This window comes from Branchiostoma lanceolatum, chromosome 16 (genome assembly GCF_035083965.1).
Source record: "Branchiostoma lanceolatum isolate klBraLanc5 chromosome 16, klBraLanc5.hap2, whole genome shotgun sequence".
In the NCBI taxonomy this organism is placed as follows: Eukaryota; Metazoa; Chordata; class Leptocardii; order Amphioxiformes; family Branchiostomatidae; genus Branchiostoma; species Branchiostoma lanceolatum.
In genome coordinates this window covers 2,297,745-2,314,252 of record NC_089737.1, presented here as the reverse complement: position 1 = coordinate 2,314,252, position 16,508 = coordinate 2,297,745, and the positions used below count along the sequence as shown (strand labels likewise).

General features: G+C 44.3%; 1 protein-coding gene across 1 annotated transcript; it reads right to left on the bottom strand.

Annotated features, from left to right (window-relative positions):
* Positions 1-525: 525 nt before the first annotated feature.
* Positions 526-16,306, bottom strand: LOC136422140 (putative leucine-rich repeat-containing protein DDB_G0290503). Its single transcript, XM_066409787.1, has 8 exons — positions 15,976-16,306; positions 15,129-15,521; positions 14,647-14,868; positions 6,759-7,564; positions 5,579-5,891; positions 5,288-5,366; positions 3,263-4,212; positions 526-2,540 (listed from the first exon to the last, which is right to left on the bottom strand). The coding sequence occupies exons 1-8, from the start codon at positions 16,304-16,306 to the stop codon at positions 2,152-2,154; spliced, it is 3,483 nt and encodes a 1,160-aa protein (XP_066265884.1). The 3' UTR covers positions 526-2,151.
* Between the last annotated feature and the right edge of the window lie 202 nt (positions 16,307-16,508).

Sequence of the window (16,508 nt, the reverse complement as noted above, 5' to 3'; positions counted from 1 at the left end):
TCATTCATTCATTCCTCATTCATTAACATATGGACTGTCTTTCTCCTTTCTTCTGCTAGGGTCACATTTCCAAAGCTGGACCCGGTTGCAATTGTGCTGTTTGCGGGAACAAAAAAACAAAAGTGTAACATTATGTCATGCCTTTCGTTATGTTTAAACAAAACTTTTGTTGTCTTTATTATCACACTTTTCAATCCTGCAAACTGTCCAGCCAGACGTCAGTTTGTAAATGTGGCCCTGACATTACTCAGACTAATCAATGTTGACTAAATCAGAATGGATTAGAAGTTTGTTGCAGTCATTGCCTGATGTATGGATAACGAGTTTAGAACAAAATTATATGAATGTTTGTAATTCAGTAGATACACTCCAAGCTAGAATGGTATTTGGCTAGAATAAAAGTTTTTAGTGAATAATTTTTCAGCACCAAGGGCATGTCCTATCCGTCAGAATAAAATGGTCAGGTACTACGTATAAGTTGCATGTGCTCTTATGTGAATTTCAAAAAGTTTGGTATACAATGTATACAGTATGGTCTGTATGGTCTTTTAATTTGCAGCCAATATTACTAATAATACAGGCTGAATTAAACATCCTTGGTATCAAATTCAAAAAATTAAAATTATATATGCAGGAGTTGATTTATAAGAGAACAAACAATATGCAATAAAAACTACTAAATTAATCTAAGAAAATTTTCAAAACAACAGGGCTCAAAATATTTAAATTTACTTCATTCAGGATGATGCAGGTTGTAGCGGTATCCTGAAACATTTGATCTGTAATCCCAAGCCTGTGTTCTTTTAGTTTGCCAAATTGCAAATTGTTCTTTTTTCAATACAAGCTCGAAACGTTTTCTTCAAATTTCAGGTTGCAGATGGTTGTTTTGAGCCCTGTATTATAGTATAGCATGTACTGTAATGTTATGTACAGATTATGTATAGATTACTTTGTTAGAAATATATATGGCATGAGTTTCCTATCACTGGATGGTTAAGGGTTTATGACCTGCCCAAGGTGTTTACAGTGGAGTGACATAATGCCTGACCACCTGACCTTTAACCACCAAATGAATGTATGACATGTACATTACTGGCTAGTGGCTATCTCACCATAAGCATCAAGGGAGAAGTGAGTCATTAATGCTATTGTCATACAGCCAATTGAACTTGACACTGACATTACTAAAATCCCATCATTCCAACAAGTGTGCATTTTTGTCCAGCTTTCTTCTTCATTAACCAATGGTTATGTGACGTTATGGCTGTATAACAAATATGAATGGAGATTTGTGATTGGTCCACACAGGCTGGCTTTATGATGATGTGTAATACAATAACAATAACAATGCCATTATTACTTTTCATCAATTTGTGTAGTTACAATACAAATATTTTATCGGAAAGAATGCGGGAACAGCCTTTTTTTGACAAAATGGACCACCTCAAAGCCTCACTTGTCAACATTTATGGTAAGTATTCTTTATAAAAAGTGCTGAACCAATGATTTTTTCAAAAATATTTACAACTTTGGCAAAGGTATGATACTAGTAGTCTCCTGCTCATTTTCAATCTACAATAAATGAACAGTCTAACATACAATGTTACGTTGATGAAGTTTAGACATCAAGGTACACTCTGGTACAGTAATGAGATACGCCAAAAACAGTTACTCAAACAACTGGATATAATTTCCCAAAATCATATGCAGTCGCTTGAGCAACTATTTTGTGGAACATACAATGTATTTTTATTTAAAGCAAAAAATGTGTCCTTTCTACTATCATGGCAGCAATGGCTGTCCTTGTCTAGAATGTAAATAAATGTTTATTTAGTAACTGTCCCAATTCAACATATTTACATTAGATTTTTACTTTTTTGCTTGTGTAACTGTCATTTGGCATATCTTATTACCTTGATGTCTAACCTTTATTTGCATCATTTTACATCATTGATCTTAAAGGCTACACATTCACAATGCAGCACCAATACAACTTTTGGATACTGCTATCACTGGTATGTTATCAGTGTTTTTGTAATAATGATTGATTTGTCTACATTATTCCATATCAACCAATGCTTAACCAGGATGTATGCAGTAAAATTGAGAAATCAAAGTATGAATCTATGATAAGTGATTGTACACTTCGGATTAACGGAATGCATACTTGTGCAAAGCAAGTGCACACTCCTCCTGTTGTTCTATGATAAGATGCAAAGCCTTCCATACGAGGCCAAATGATACAGGAGCTGTCACTAAACCACCAATAAAGGGGACTGCCATGTCTATAGTAACATCCACAGCAATGGCTGCTGCTAAAGCTCCACCTACTCCTGCTGCCACAAAAGCTTCTTGGAGACTTTTCTGATCAATATCGCCCTGGAAGAACTGGATGATCTTTTTGACAAGATCCAGTCTGTCATCAACAAAGCGCTGTAGCTCTACAGCTTCCTTGCCTGTCAGTGTTGCCAGCTTATTCACTGAAGCCTCTGTAAGACCAAAGCCTTTCTTGAACAGCACTGCGAGCGTCCAAATGGTCCCTACATAGAAGGCAAATTGTATTAAAAACTAACGAAAGTTCAATTCAAGAAAACCGTCTTAACTATTTCATTCTCTAAGACTTTCCTTCATAGCACTACATATTTTAAAAGAAGCTGACCGTACAGTTTGAACTTGGTAGGGATACAACAATTTATGATAAACTTTAAAAGTACAGAGTCTTGGACTTGACAACACTTATCCAGAATATGGCTAAAACAGTCTGATTGGAGCCGGGAAGGCCAAAAACGCGCCTTGCCCATTTGAAACAGATTGGGACGGGGAAGGACAGAGTCCCAAATGCTGAGGATGCTTTCATTCTCAAAGAGGTAGCAGTTGGTACTAGTAGCTCTTATGCAGTTGCAATCTATCATTTCAGATTGGAAGTAATTTCCTTGGGCAGCCCTACCTGGTATATTCATATTGCAACAGTGCCCAGTTGTTTAATATGAATCCTGGCCATGCATTATTTGGGTTTCCACACAACAGACCCTATGTAAGTTAATGGCTGACGTATCCAGGATTTAGATTTGAATTGAAGTCTTTTTTAAAATTTCAGCACTAAGTTTTTGCCATGGCATAGGCACAATGTTAAAATAAAGGGAATCTGGTCTTAACTGGTCTTGTTCTGGTGACCAAAAAACAACCCAAAGCCAACCAATCAAACGGTCAAACAATCATGAGACCATATACAATATGCAAGGCAAATGTAAATAGTACAGACCTATGGTGACACCTGCCCCAGCAAATGGTATGATCCCACCAGCAGCAGCTCCTAGGGCAACTTTCCAGGCCTGACTTTTGTAGATTTTCGCCTTTGCTCTCACCATAGTTGCAGAGTAGTCTTGACAGGTCATAATGAACAGGGTTTTCTGTTGGATATCCAGCTGCTTCAGAATGGCTTCATTCAGTGCAGGAGCATCCCAGCGTCCACGCTGGATGTTGTCCATTAGGCCACTGATGATGAAGACATCTCCTATATCTGCACGTCCATACCCCATGGTCTCCAATTTGGTGACACAGTCCTGTCGATGCATCTGAAGGAGTCGTTCCTCACCCTCCACTTGGCCACTTTCAAAGTAAGCCGGTCTGTCCCGCTTCTTATCTTCGACATCCCGATCAAACTTAGAGCGGACAAACAGTACATTTTTCCCCATGTCTTTGACCGTGCGTCCAAGCCACACGACATTGTCATGTACACGGTCGCTTGTGAAGATAAGGAAAACATCGCATTCCTTCATCTTTTGCGCATATTTTCTCGTGTATTCTTTCGTATCAAAACTGACAGATCGCAACCATTTACCCTCAAGTTTGAAGAGAGCTCCTGGAAAGTCCACCAGGATAACATTCTTGTGAATGGGATGAGGGTACTCTGCAGTCTCTGTTGTAGTTTCCATGGTACCGACCAGTGCTGCCCCTGGGTCTGTAGCTCTTAGCCCCCGGAAGGAGTTGATGAAGGTGGACTTTCCTGCACCACTAACACCAATGATGCCTATACGGACATAAGCCTGCCCCATCAATGCCTCTTCATCAAGGTGTTGCCCTACCTCCTCATGAAGGGTCTGTATCATCTCTTCTGGAGACTGGTCGTCAGTCATGGCCTTCATCTTGTCTGCAAAGTTTTGAAATATCTTCTGCTCCTTTGAGCCAAGGTCATCTATCTTGATTTCCATTCTATGTTAAGGAAGGAAAAATCAAATAACACATGGATAAAAAAGGAAGTAAAAATAGTGACATGCATTTTTGTGTTCCAAGGGAGTCCTGATTTGCATGTTAATTTTCACCTATTTGATATAATCCGGTTGAAATCATTCATGCCTTCAGCACAACTGAGAGGACAGACAAAATTGCTGTGGAGAGCCCAGATGCAGACTGTTCACACAGCAATCTTCTGTAGATAAAGCCACGCCAACTTAATCTTATGGACGACATCTGCGCGCGCATTGATTTTCACCTGTTCTCCAAAAAAAATCACTCCCTCTGAGGCTTCACAAAACTCACCGACTCATGTTGCAACAAAAGGCCAGCATTGTGCGGGCTTGTCGTAAAACTTGTTATGTACTACCACAAAATACTAGGCTAACAAAATACATCAGCATCGGAGTTCACCAGACAACTGGGGGTATGATTGTGGAGTGGTATGCTCAGGTGAGGGGGACGTTGATTACGTTTGCATAGTTTGCAGCAGCCAGCGAGTATCGCCCAAACAGTTTTATTTTGCAACGATGAAAGACATGGGAGAGGAGTTGAGGCATTGGTATAGAGTCTCACAGCGAGATTTGTAAGTGTCAACTATATGGAATGCTTAATATGGAGTTCAATGCCATGTACTGTATGTTGAAATTGCCCTTATGAGTATTCTCATCAGTCATATATCATCCACAGTCCTTGAGCCAAATACCGTCTAATGATAAGTAAAAATGAAAGCAGTACACAAAATTTAATTTAGTGTACTTCTTTCATTGTTCTTGCCAATATATCAAACATCGATCACTTCAGCTGAGTCTGGTGAGATCAGAACAAGACAACCTGCATGTACCTCCTACAGACTTGTTGCTTGTTTGATACACAGTGTTCCGTGCTTCAATTCGCAATACCAGCTTTGTAGTCCTATGGTTTAGCAGCAGTTTTTTCTTTGCTGTATTTTTCTTTTCCTCTTGTGCGCATTAGTTTTGGGGTCTCCAGAGGATGTCATCCACAAAATTAAGATGGTGTGGCCTAACTTAAAACTAGTGGCTGATACACTTACTTTGATGTCTCCCGCTCCAGCAATGGCACCTTGTTTAACAAGCCTTCTGCATGCTGTTGAGGGTCTCCACATGCTCCCTCTATCAAAACATATAGAGAAAGACATCTTCGGTTAGATGGGCTTGTCACAGAAAAGTACTTAAGTAAAAACATAGAAGATATAAAGTTAGTTCTCGACATCCAAGAGAAAGCATACCCAACCTGCACCTGATTTTAGGCACTGGGTAATATTATATTTATTGTAACATATATATATGTGTACCACACAGTATCAATCCTAACATGTACATACCTGGGGTGTCTTGCATTCTCTCTTCAACATGCTTGCATCCTGTGTTCTTCTCTGGTCCAGACTGTGTCTCCTCTGGTCCAGACTGTTTCTTCTCTGGTCCAGACTGTTTCTCCTCTGGTCCAGTCTGTTTCTTCTCTGGCCCAGACTGTTTCTCCTCTGGTCCAGACAGTCTCTCCTCTGGTCCAGTCTGTTTCTCCTTTGGTCCAGACTGTTTCTCCTCTGGTCCAGACTGTCCCTCCTCTGGTCCAGACTGTTTCTTCTCTGGTCCAGACTGTTTCTTCTCTGGTCCAGTCTGTTTCTCCTCTGGTCCAGACTGTTTCTTCTCTGGTCCAGACTGTTTCTTCTCTGGTCCAGACTGTTTCTTCTCTGGTCCAGACTGTTTCTTCTCTGGTCCAGACTGTTTCTTCTCTGGTCCAGACTGTTTCTTCTCTGGTCCAGTCTGTTTCTTCTCTGGTCCAGACTGTTTCTCCTCTGGTCCAGACTGTTTCTCCTCTGGTCCAGACTGTTTCTTCTCTGGTCCAGACTGTTTCTTCTCTGGTCCAGTCTGTTTCTTCTCTGGTCCAGACTGTTTCTTCTCTGGTCCAGACTGTTTCTCCTCTGGTCCAGACTGTTTCTCCTCTGGTCCAGACTGTTTCTTCTCTGGTCCAGACTGTTTCTCCTCTGGTCCAGACTGTTTCTCCTCTGGTCCAGACTGTTTCTCCTCTGGTCCAGACTGTTTCTTCTCTGGTCCAGACTGTTTCTCCTCTGGTCCAGACTGTTTCTCCTCTGGTCCAGACTGTTTCTTCTCTGGTCCAGTCTGTTTCTTCTCTGGTCCAGACTGTTTCTCCTCTGGTCCAGACTGTTTCTCCTCTGGTCCAGTCTGTTTCTTCTCTGGTCCAGACTGTTTCTTCTCTGGTCCAGACTGTTTCTTCTCTGGTCCAGACTGTTTCTCCTCTGGTCCAGACTGTTTCTCCTCTGGTCCAGACTGTTTCTCCTCTGGTCCAGACTGTTTCTTCTCTGGTCCAGACTGTTTCTCCTCTGGTCCAGACTGTTTCTCCTCTGGTCCAGACTGTTTCTCCTCTGGTCCAGACTGTTTCTCCTCTGGTCCAGTCTGTTTCTTCTCTGGTCCAGACTGTTTCTTCTCTGGTCCAGACTGTTTCTTCTCTGGTCCAGACTGTTTCTCCTCTGGTCCAGACTGTTTCTCCTCTGGTCCAGACTGTTTCTCCTCTGGTCCAGACTGTTTCTTCTCTGGTCCAGACTGTTTCTCCTCTGGTCCAGACTGTTTCTCCTCTGGTCCAGACTGTTTCTCCTCTGGTCCAGACTGTGTCTCCTCTGGTGACAGTCTCTTCTCTGGTCCAGACTGTCTCTCCTCTGTCCCGGAGGCTCTTTTCTCCTTCCATAATGGTCTCCCCTGACGTTTATCCTCCACAAAGTGTTTTGCACTCAACAGTTCCTCCATTCTTGCTGCCATGTCCTTGTTGGTCTCTTGTAACAGCTGGATTTCTAGAGTCTTCTCCAAAAGAACTGTTTCTGATGTTCTGCCTTTCACAATCAGACTTTTGACTTTTTCATGAAGGTCGGGAAGCTGGTTAGTCAATTTTGAATTCTCAGCTGTCAGTTTTTCTACTTCAGCTTCTTTGGTCTTGCAAGTCTCTTGTAACTGCTGGATTTTCTCTTTATGTTCCAGAAGGGTTTTCTGTGCATTCTCATCCTCCTGTGTCAGTCTGGTTATCTCCTTGCTCAGGCTGCGCACCATAGCTTCTGTATCCGCTATTGCTGTCTTTAATACATCCCTTTGCTGTTGCTGTGCCTTTTTACTCCTTCTTTGCAGAGCTGTCTGTACTTGTCTAACTGTAAAGTTCAGTGTAGAGGAATCATCAGCTGCATCTGTACAGGACTCACTGCCAACCATGGCGAGATCCAGGCCTCTTAGGGTGGAATGGTCCACTTTTCTGATGGGGGATGGCAGGGCCATTAGGTTGTCAACAGAAGTGGTACGGTCCAATCCTGTTCATCATGAATGATTAAGTCAGTGTTAACAGTATCTCAGAAAACATATTAAGCCAGTAAAAGTTGAAGTTTCTAAAAAAGCAATCATGGAAGCATCCTGTTGTAGCCTCTACCAGGCTCCGCGGATCGCTGGGAAAATAGTAGAAATCGGCCAAATAGAGTGAATAGTATGCCAAGGGTACTGCGCTATACAGGGAAGCTCAATAGGCGAACCACGGGGGATTAATTTGATACCCTTTATACATGCTGTATCCGCACAGGCTCCGTGGTTCGCCTATTGAGCTTCCCTGTATAGCGGAGTACCCTTGGCATACTATTCACCTCCATTCACCTCCTAACTTGATACAAGGGTGAGTCAGGCTCATTTTTTCATCAAATGAGTTGAAATTTGGCACAAATCTAAAGGCACATATCCTCTTGCGATTGACTTATCTCAGTTTGTTCAAATTTTCATTAGCGACCACACCCTTGGAAGTCCGTCAGAAGCAATATCAGTTCCTCTCTGACCCACTTACAATAACTGTATGAAGCTGAAATTACACAAGTCATGTATGTCTCTTTAGATTACATGCCATTGTAAGTCTTCAAACACTGTATTGACCATCTATCTGACATATTGTCCCTTTGGATGACTAGACTACACCCTAGTTTTCAATAATTATTTTAGGGCTACGTCAATTTGGACCGCTAAGGACAACTCTGGGAGCCAGCATTCGGAGTGCGAACCGAGCACACTTTAATGGTGACCAAAATCAAGGAATACAATATGGCCGACAAGATGGCCGCCACGCAACACGAGGTGACCTATAGCGTCAGGGGTCATGACCTAGGTCAACCTATAATAACAATATCTATATATTGGCGTGATCTACTTTCTTCTTCAACTGTAAAAGAAAGCTTACTTCTTTTGTAACGGGAACGTTTCTGTGACTGCGAGAAAGTAACTAGTGTTATAGTTATACAGAGAAATGTTTTTCTGCCGTCTACTTTTTCTATGTTTCTCTTTGAACAAATAACTGTCAACTGGGAACGTTCTAAATCTAACACATGTGTGACCTTATAGAAGAATGGAAATAATGTTTCTAACCACAAATGTAACTTGTCCTGCCTTCTAATTTAACAAAGTGACTAAGTCTACTACTTGGAGTTACTTGTCCTGTCTTCCATTTTAACAGAGTGACTTAGGTTTACTACTTAGTACTTGGAATTACTTGTCATGCCTTGTAATTTAACGGAGTGATCTACTACCTGGAGTTGTCATGTCTTCTAATTTAACAGAGTAATTTAAATCTACTACTTGACAGAATACTTACTGCATATTAAATCAACATCATATGATCATGTAAAATAAATATCAGAGTTCTGTAAGTGTTTCATATTGGGTCATAAAGGCACAGAATAAATTTACTACTTGCAGAAAATCTCCCTGTATTCGAATACAATGTTATATGGCTATGTGAAATAACTATCAGAGTTCTGTAAATGTTCAATGTTGGGGTTATGAAAGTTCAAAGTCTTTGAGGTAAGATGGTTGTTGAGTAAGCCGGCCTGACCGCCGCGGTGATGAGGGGGGGTCTGACAGAGTTCGTTCTGGTACGGCAGGAGGGGTGGCTGGAAACTCTGATGGTGCCGGGAAGTTCTGCTGCAGGTTCTGCTCTGGTACTGCGGGTGGAGTGACAGGAATGCCTGTTGGTGCCGGGATGTTCTGGTGATGGTTTTGTTCTGGTACTGCAGGTGGAGTGGCAGGAATGTCTGGAGGTACCACAAAGTTCTCATGTTCATCGCTGACTGCGTCATCTTCATCGGAATCAGTCTCACTGTATGTTGGATGGCGGTGTTGGGGTGAGACCTGGCTGGGGACTAAGTAACATTCTGCAGGGCGAACTTTGTAGGTCCGAGATCTCAGTTGGCGGCCGATGAATTTGGAAATGTGCACAAAGTCTCTATTCACAGCGGTAACTATGTATCTGTTGCGGGCCTGGGACTTATCTCTGTCGGCATGGAGGTACACCAAGTCACCAACAGTGATAAGGGGGGCGGGCCTGACCTGTCTCGTGGATGCTTTCGATTTGGAACTAGGCGTGTGATTGTCCAATCGACGTTGGTTCTGTTTGGCTAGGAGAGATTTGTCAGATAATGGGATTTGTTCTCCATTGAACTGATCTCTTTGGAAAAGGTATTCACGAGACGATAGGCCATTTGAACGAACTTTAGCATTAACACGTGCTGTTATTACAGCAAGTTGAGCAGGAGATACTGGTTGGCCAAGGGGGTCTACTTTGCAGAGTTCTTCTCTCATCTCCTCGATCGCCCGTTCTGCAACTGGGTTTTTGTTGATGTTTTTGAACTCCCCTATTTCGATTTGAAGGTGGTTTTCGGCTAGCCAGGTATCCTGGGTCAGGGCCTGGAATCCAGGTGCTGGATCGCAGCGGATGACTGCAGGAGGACCGTCCAGAGGGCAGAGGGGTGCACATAAGATAATGAGTCCATCACGGAGAGCGGTTGAAGTTTCGTCAGGGACGATCTGGGTGGACGTATAAGAGGTACTGCACTCTCTGACGACAAGGATATTCTGCCGCGCTCGTTTCATGACATCTGCTGCGAAGGTAGCTAGGATGGTCTGGGGAGGAGGCTGAGTCGTGAAGGTAGGAGGAACAGGGATGTGGCATTTGAGAGCAGCACATTGATCGCAAGCTGCTGTGACCTTCTGGATAACAGTATCCATGCCCAGGGCATAGAAGTATCGAGACATAACCGCCTTGAGCTGGTGTTGAGAAGGATGTCCTAGCTTGAGATGTATAGCTGTGGTAAGGCCGTGCACTACGTTACGGGGGACTATAATCCTGTCTCTTGTTATACCAAACATGTCTCTATTGGGAACAACCAAGAGGCCGTCAGTGGTAATGGTGGCCTTTGCCAGGTACGATTTGATGTCCCGGATGTGCGTTTCTTTTTTAGATGGACGTGTGCCTTGCTTAAGGTGGGCGAAGACTAGCCTGAGTACCAACCTCCGTAGTGACCGCTGGCTCAAAAGAATTCGCTTGCTAACCACGGAGTCTGACCCTGCGCGTATCCGTAACGGCTGTTATTCAGATATTCGTTTAGATTTTGAACGAGCTCGCTGATTGGCCCCATTCGTCTAAGCCCTCCCCATGCCACACTGTTCTTCGTAACGGGTAGGTTCTAAGAACTGAATAGAGACACCTTGGAACGAAAAATGGCACTACGCAAATGAGGCCCCGCCCACCGAATGCAGCTCGAATTCCCCTCATTACGTTATAATGAGACAGCCGTTACGGATACGCGCAGGGTCAGACTCCGTGGTTAGCAAGCGAATTCTTTTGAGCCAGCGGTCACTACGGAGGTTGGTACTCAGGCTAGGCGAAGACACGACGTAGGGAGGGACAAGAGCTCTGGATAGTACTCCAGGCACTGCGGCTGGTGTAGATTGGGTTATTGAGGTCTGTGTCAGGGCTGACAGTAGCTGTGTTAACTACCGGTTCTTCGCTCAGAGCATGTACAAAGGAACATATTTGGCAATGGCTGTCAGCACAATCCAAGGGGTGTCTGCTTGCAAAATCAGTGGAAAGGTTGTATTTACCACTGATGTGTTTGACGGTGATGGGAAACTGGCTGACTGCTGCCAAGAAGGTAGATACTCTTGGGCTGTACGAGAATTCACCACGTCGTAGCTTCTCAACTGCCTCGACGCATGGTTTGGAATCAGTAAGGATGAATGCAGGCATAGTGGTTTGAATGAGGTAAGGCTTGAAATGTTTCAGGGCGGAGGTTATTGCACAGGGTAACCACTGACGTTGGTACTTATTGAGTTTGCAGCTGAAGAATCCAGCTACCCTAGTGTTGTTGTCTCTGCGAATAAACAGCGTAGCCCCTATCCCTGTGGGTCTCACTGCTGCGTCGGTGACAAGCCAAAGTTCATCATCTGGTCTGGGAAGGACAACAGCTTGATGTGACTTAAGGCCCTGCTGAGCCTTGCGGAACACTGACAGCTGGTCATCTGTCCACTGGATCATGTCGCTAGAGGAACGACCTGCTACCATATCATCCAATGGACCTAGCAAGACTGACGTGCCTGGGATGACACGGGACAGGGCTTTGTAGGATCCAATGAACGATCTCAGGGCAGTCACAGATGGAGGTGGAGGGGTTGTAGACAAAGTACACAAGGTGTGGTGTGAGGCTGATATCTTGCCCTGGTCCCAGTGCCAACCAAGTATTGTTGTTTTGGCTGGGCAGATGATTGTCTTGGATGGAGACAGTCGCAGGTCACAGTTCTGTAATGCTGTCAGGACAGCACTCCAGTTGGTAAGCAGCTCTTCATAGGTGTTTCCACCGCAGTACAGGTCATCTGCTATCTTTGCAACCATTCCACGCATCAATAAATCCCCCAAAGTGCGTGACATGAGTTCCTCCAATGCTGTTTCACTACCAGGCATGCCCATGGCACTGCGACAGTAAACTCTGATTCCTTTGAATGGAGTGACAATACCGCAATACTTGCGTGAGGATGGGTGTAAGGGAATCTGGTGATAGGCGGAGGTCAAGTCAGATACTATAAGGTACTTCCAGCATGCAATTTGGCGCATGACCTGATTGACATTTGGGAGTAACGACGGCTGGGGCTTACAGTATTTGGCGACATCGGTGAATGCAGTGACCAATCGGTGACCACCTTTTGGTTTATTGACCAAGAATGAGGGGTTGAGGTATTCTACCACTGTGTCAGCAGACTCCGGCGTAGAAATCACCCCATGTGTCTCAAGCTCATCCAGCTTCTGCTGTAGTTCTACCAAGCGGTTTCTTCCATAGAGTGGGAGACGTCCTTTTCGCTGTGGGGGTTGTGCGGGACCCATGTTAACGACTGCATGGATGGGGCCGACTGCTCCATTGTAGCCTGGAAAGTCTGTATTGAAAACGTTGTCAAAGTCTTGAAGCATGGACGACATACGGTATCGTTGTGTGGAATTCAGGATATTGTCCGGGTCTAACTGGACTGAGTCAGAAAAGGGTTGGGGCTCTGGGATGTGAGCAGGCAGTGTGTCTTGTGTGGGTAACTCATTGTCTGGTAGAATGTCTTCAACCGGAACTACTGGGGTTGCATTAAACAGGTGCATGTTCTTGGTCACGTTAACTGGTGCACAGGAAACGTTGGGTACTCTAATGTAGCCAGCTATGTTCCGGTAAGTTCCCTGCCGGAATGCCTTCAAGTGTTCACAAGACAGAGAGTCCTGTCGTGGTTCCAGAGCAACATCTGGGTAAGTATCTAGCCCATCTGGTAGTTGGAGCTCCAAGTAGTCATTAGGCCATAGCGTAGTCGTTTTATCTTGCATGCGGAGCAAATTGTTGGTGATGTGGTGTATACGTGGCCGGGGTGGTTTTGATGATGAAGAATAGTCGGTGGCAGAGCCGTCAGCAAGATGTATCTGGCGTGTCTTGAAGTTGATGGTGAAACCGTTAGCTTCAAGGAAGGGACTCCCTGCTATGATGGGAGATGCTAAGTCTGAGACCACAAGAGCATCAAACCGAAGTGGGGCTTTTCTTCTGTAGAAGGTGGTTCTGCACTCACCCAGGACACCGGCCATTCGCCCCCCATCTGCTTGACTTGGAGTTTGCGAGGTGTTGGGATGTATGCGTAGACCCAGACGCTTTGCCTCATCTGCCCTGATCATGCTTGACTCCAGAGTCTAGTAGAATGTTGACTGGCTGCCCATTGTGGAAGACTTCCAAATGTGGGGAGGCACGAACAGTGACCCTTGACATGAGAGCGGGCTGGTCATCGACAAAGGTTGATGTTTCAGTACGAAGGACGCTAGCTATAGGCTCTTCATCATCAGAAGGATCAATATCACTGTAGTCTTCCACCTCAACAGCTCTTGTTTGTACCATGTATTTCTTGTCCTGCTCAGGTAAGTATGGGCAAACACTGAGGAAATGATCATACACTGACCTGCCTGCTTGCTTGCAAAGTGGGCATGCCCTGTTGTGACTCTGTGGTTTGGGGCGTCGGCTACGTCCTTGTGGAGCTCTTGGGGATTGTTTACGGGTCTGTTCAAGAAGGAGCGATCTTACATTCTCATCGTCCTGTAGCTCTGCTAACAAGGTGTCTACAGACAGGGATATTTCTGGTTTAATCGATGATAGGGTCTTATTCCTCAGCTCAGCACCATATCGCTGTTTGACTTTGGCAGGAAGTCCTGGGTGCAACATTTGGAGCCACAGTAACACAACCATGTTCTCTAGCGAAGGACTAACCTCCTCGTCAGAGGTTACCAGCTCCCCATGGTGGGTTATGCCGCCCGCCGTTGTTAACAGGTTGTCCTCGACTGCCGCGGTTAGGCGCTGATACAAGTCCTCCGGGCGCTCATTTGGCTCTAAACAGATCTTGGCAATATCCAGAAAATACCCCCCGGTCGATTGAAATCCGAAATGGAGCCGTATTGCTTGCCAGATATCAGTAAGGGAAGTACTTGCCTTGACTATTCGGTTTCGGCTGATAACCGGACAGAAGTTAGCGACCTGGCCTAGCATCAGCTCCAAACTTGCCGCCTTCTGCGTCGCCGTTCGCCGTTGCGCCTCTGGTACGGCTTCTCCATCGTTGGTGTATCCCCGGTGCTCGACTCCCGCTGTACGTTTCTGCCATGTGACGCCGTCAGCCAAGAATGGAGTGAAGCTTGGGTCCAGAGATAGCACGTAGATTTGGTTGGCCCGCCAATTTTCGAACGAGTTGATTGTTTCCTTTTTCGTCAAGCACCACTGCTTTGGTGCCCGGTTCGCTGTTGCCATCCCGGCTGTTTAATGGCGTTTTCCAACTTCTTAGGGTAGACAGCGTTGAGACGAAATCCTGCCGATGCCACCACGTCAATTTGGACCGCTAAGGACAACTCTGGGAGCCAGCATTCGGAGTGCGAACCGAGCACACTTTAATGGTGACCAAAATCAAGGAATACAATATGGCCGACAAGATGGCCGCCACGCAACACGAGGTGACCTATAGCGTCAGGGGTCATGACCTAGGTCAACCTATAATAACAATATCTATATATTGGCGCTAGTGTTACCTGGTGTATTGGAGGCCTTGTTCCATACACTGTTAAAGGCAAAGCGTTCTTCCTGTACCTCTTTCTCTTCTGGTATTCCAGTATTGGCTGTATCTGTTTGCGGCAAGGTAGTGGTGGGTTGTCCGGAGATTGCTGTGTAGGAGGTGGTTTGGCCATCAGCCGGTGGGTATACAGCGGGTTGTGAAGCAGCAGTCTGTTCAGGTGATGCTCCTACAGTTGTATCTGTAATAGATATAAATACATTTGGAAATATGTCAAGTATTATCTGTAGTATGTATGAATACAATGTCATGGACATGTGTCAGTGAAGTCATTCTGCAAATGCTGCATTTTACATCTGTTTGAGAAAGTAATACTTTCCATCAGTCTGTATCTGAGGCAATAAAAGAAATAGAAAACAGCCTTTCCACTGATGTTTTAGAGAAGTGTGTTACTAGAGTAAACTAAAGGAACAGTACTGTATCTAGCAAATGTTTCTTTACCTGTGGAAAATGTGCACCTCACATCAAGCACAAGAGATTTCAGGCCAAACTGTTTCAGAAAAGGTGACACCAGTTCCTGAAACAGTTCAGAAAGTCTCCCGCCGCTGTCCTCCTCTTGCAAGCACACTGCTGACTCTTGAGTGAGGCAACCAAATTTCAGCTCAATACACCCACGTGTTATGTCATAGACCTGGACCTTAATCTTATTAAGGTATGCTATGATCACATCTAGCTCATCAGGGTTCTCCACAAGATAGTCGCAGAGGCATTCAAATGCTCCCTCTGACCCCTCCTCCAGGACATAGTCATCTGCCAGCTTCAATTTCTTTGCAGACACTTTGATGGTCCCGTCATATCCTGGAATGATAAAGGAAAATACATTATATTTCATACCTCCAGACCTAAATATAGCACAACTAAAGAGTCATCCATCTGCAAAGAAAAAAATCTTGAAAATTAGCTGGTAAGCAAACATTGCCATATTAGTGTCCATCTACATTTCAGTAAATCCAAGCTCAAGCATAATGAGTGTCTTTGTCTTGACAGCTTTTGAATATTATGCTTTGGGCCCTTATGATGGCTATTAGAGATTGTATGAATATTTCTAAACCCCCAAATCTTTGAGCTGCAATTCCATCAAAATGCAAATAAGGCACTGGCAGAGCAATGATCATGACATCATATAGATAAACTCCTGCATAAGAAATATCTCCTTTAAAATACTAAGCAATTGTTTCAGACCAAGGAAGGACTCAATCATGGTAATGAGGTCATAAGTTGCATTATTAAACTTTGTAATATGGATTCCCAAATTGAATCAAATTTGCATCAAATTAGAATAACTAACCTTTTCGATCTTCCTTCTCACTGCTCTTGTCTTTCTCTTCTTTCCAAACAACTTTGACATCAGTTTCCACTTTCACGATATCATGGTTTTCTTCCACTATCTGGGCAAACTGTTCTTGCACTTTTTGTCCCAATGTTCCTTCATCATAACTGCTCTGAAACTCTTTTTGCACAGATTTCCTTTTGAGATGTTTAATCTGAATGCCAACTTCTCCCTCCTCCTGCCTGGCACATAGGTCTGCCAGCTGGGCCAAATCATTGAATGTCTGTTTTGCTTCTCTCATACGAGAGTTCATTCTCAATTCTGTCCCTTTCTTTTCAAGTTCCTCCATCATTTTATTTACTGCTCCTACAGTCGTTTTCAGTGGCTCAGCAGACCTCTCATCTGTTGGGTACAAAAGACATGTAACTTGTAAGGAAAGAACGACAAATTAGCGAACTGTAAATGACAGGAGAAACTTGTCCTTGTCCAGGTTCCGCCGACTAATTCACTCGCTCACTCACTTAATATCCGGTTTAACGTCTTGTAACTTG

What these genes read in the sequence shown, in the direction of transcription:
- LOC136422140 (XM_066409787.1), bottom strand. Translation starts at nt 16,306, where the DNA reads ATGGAGGAACTTGAAAAGAAAGGGACAGAATTGAGAATGAACTCTCGT. An exon ending in AACAGTCTGGACCAGAGGAG is followed by an intron (nt 5,892 to 6,758) that starts AAACAGTCTGGA and finishes GAGAAGAAACAG; the next exon opens with TCTGGACCAGAGGAGAAACA. An exon ending in TGGGGCAGGTGTCACCATAG is followed by an intron (nt 2,541 to 3,262) that starts GTCTGTACTATT and finishes CCTTCTATGTAG; the next exon opens with GGACCATTTGGACGCTCGCA.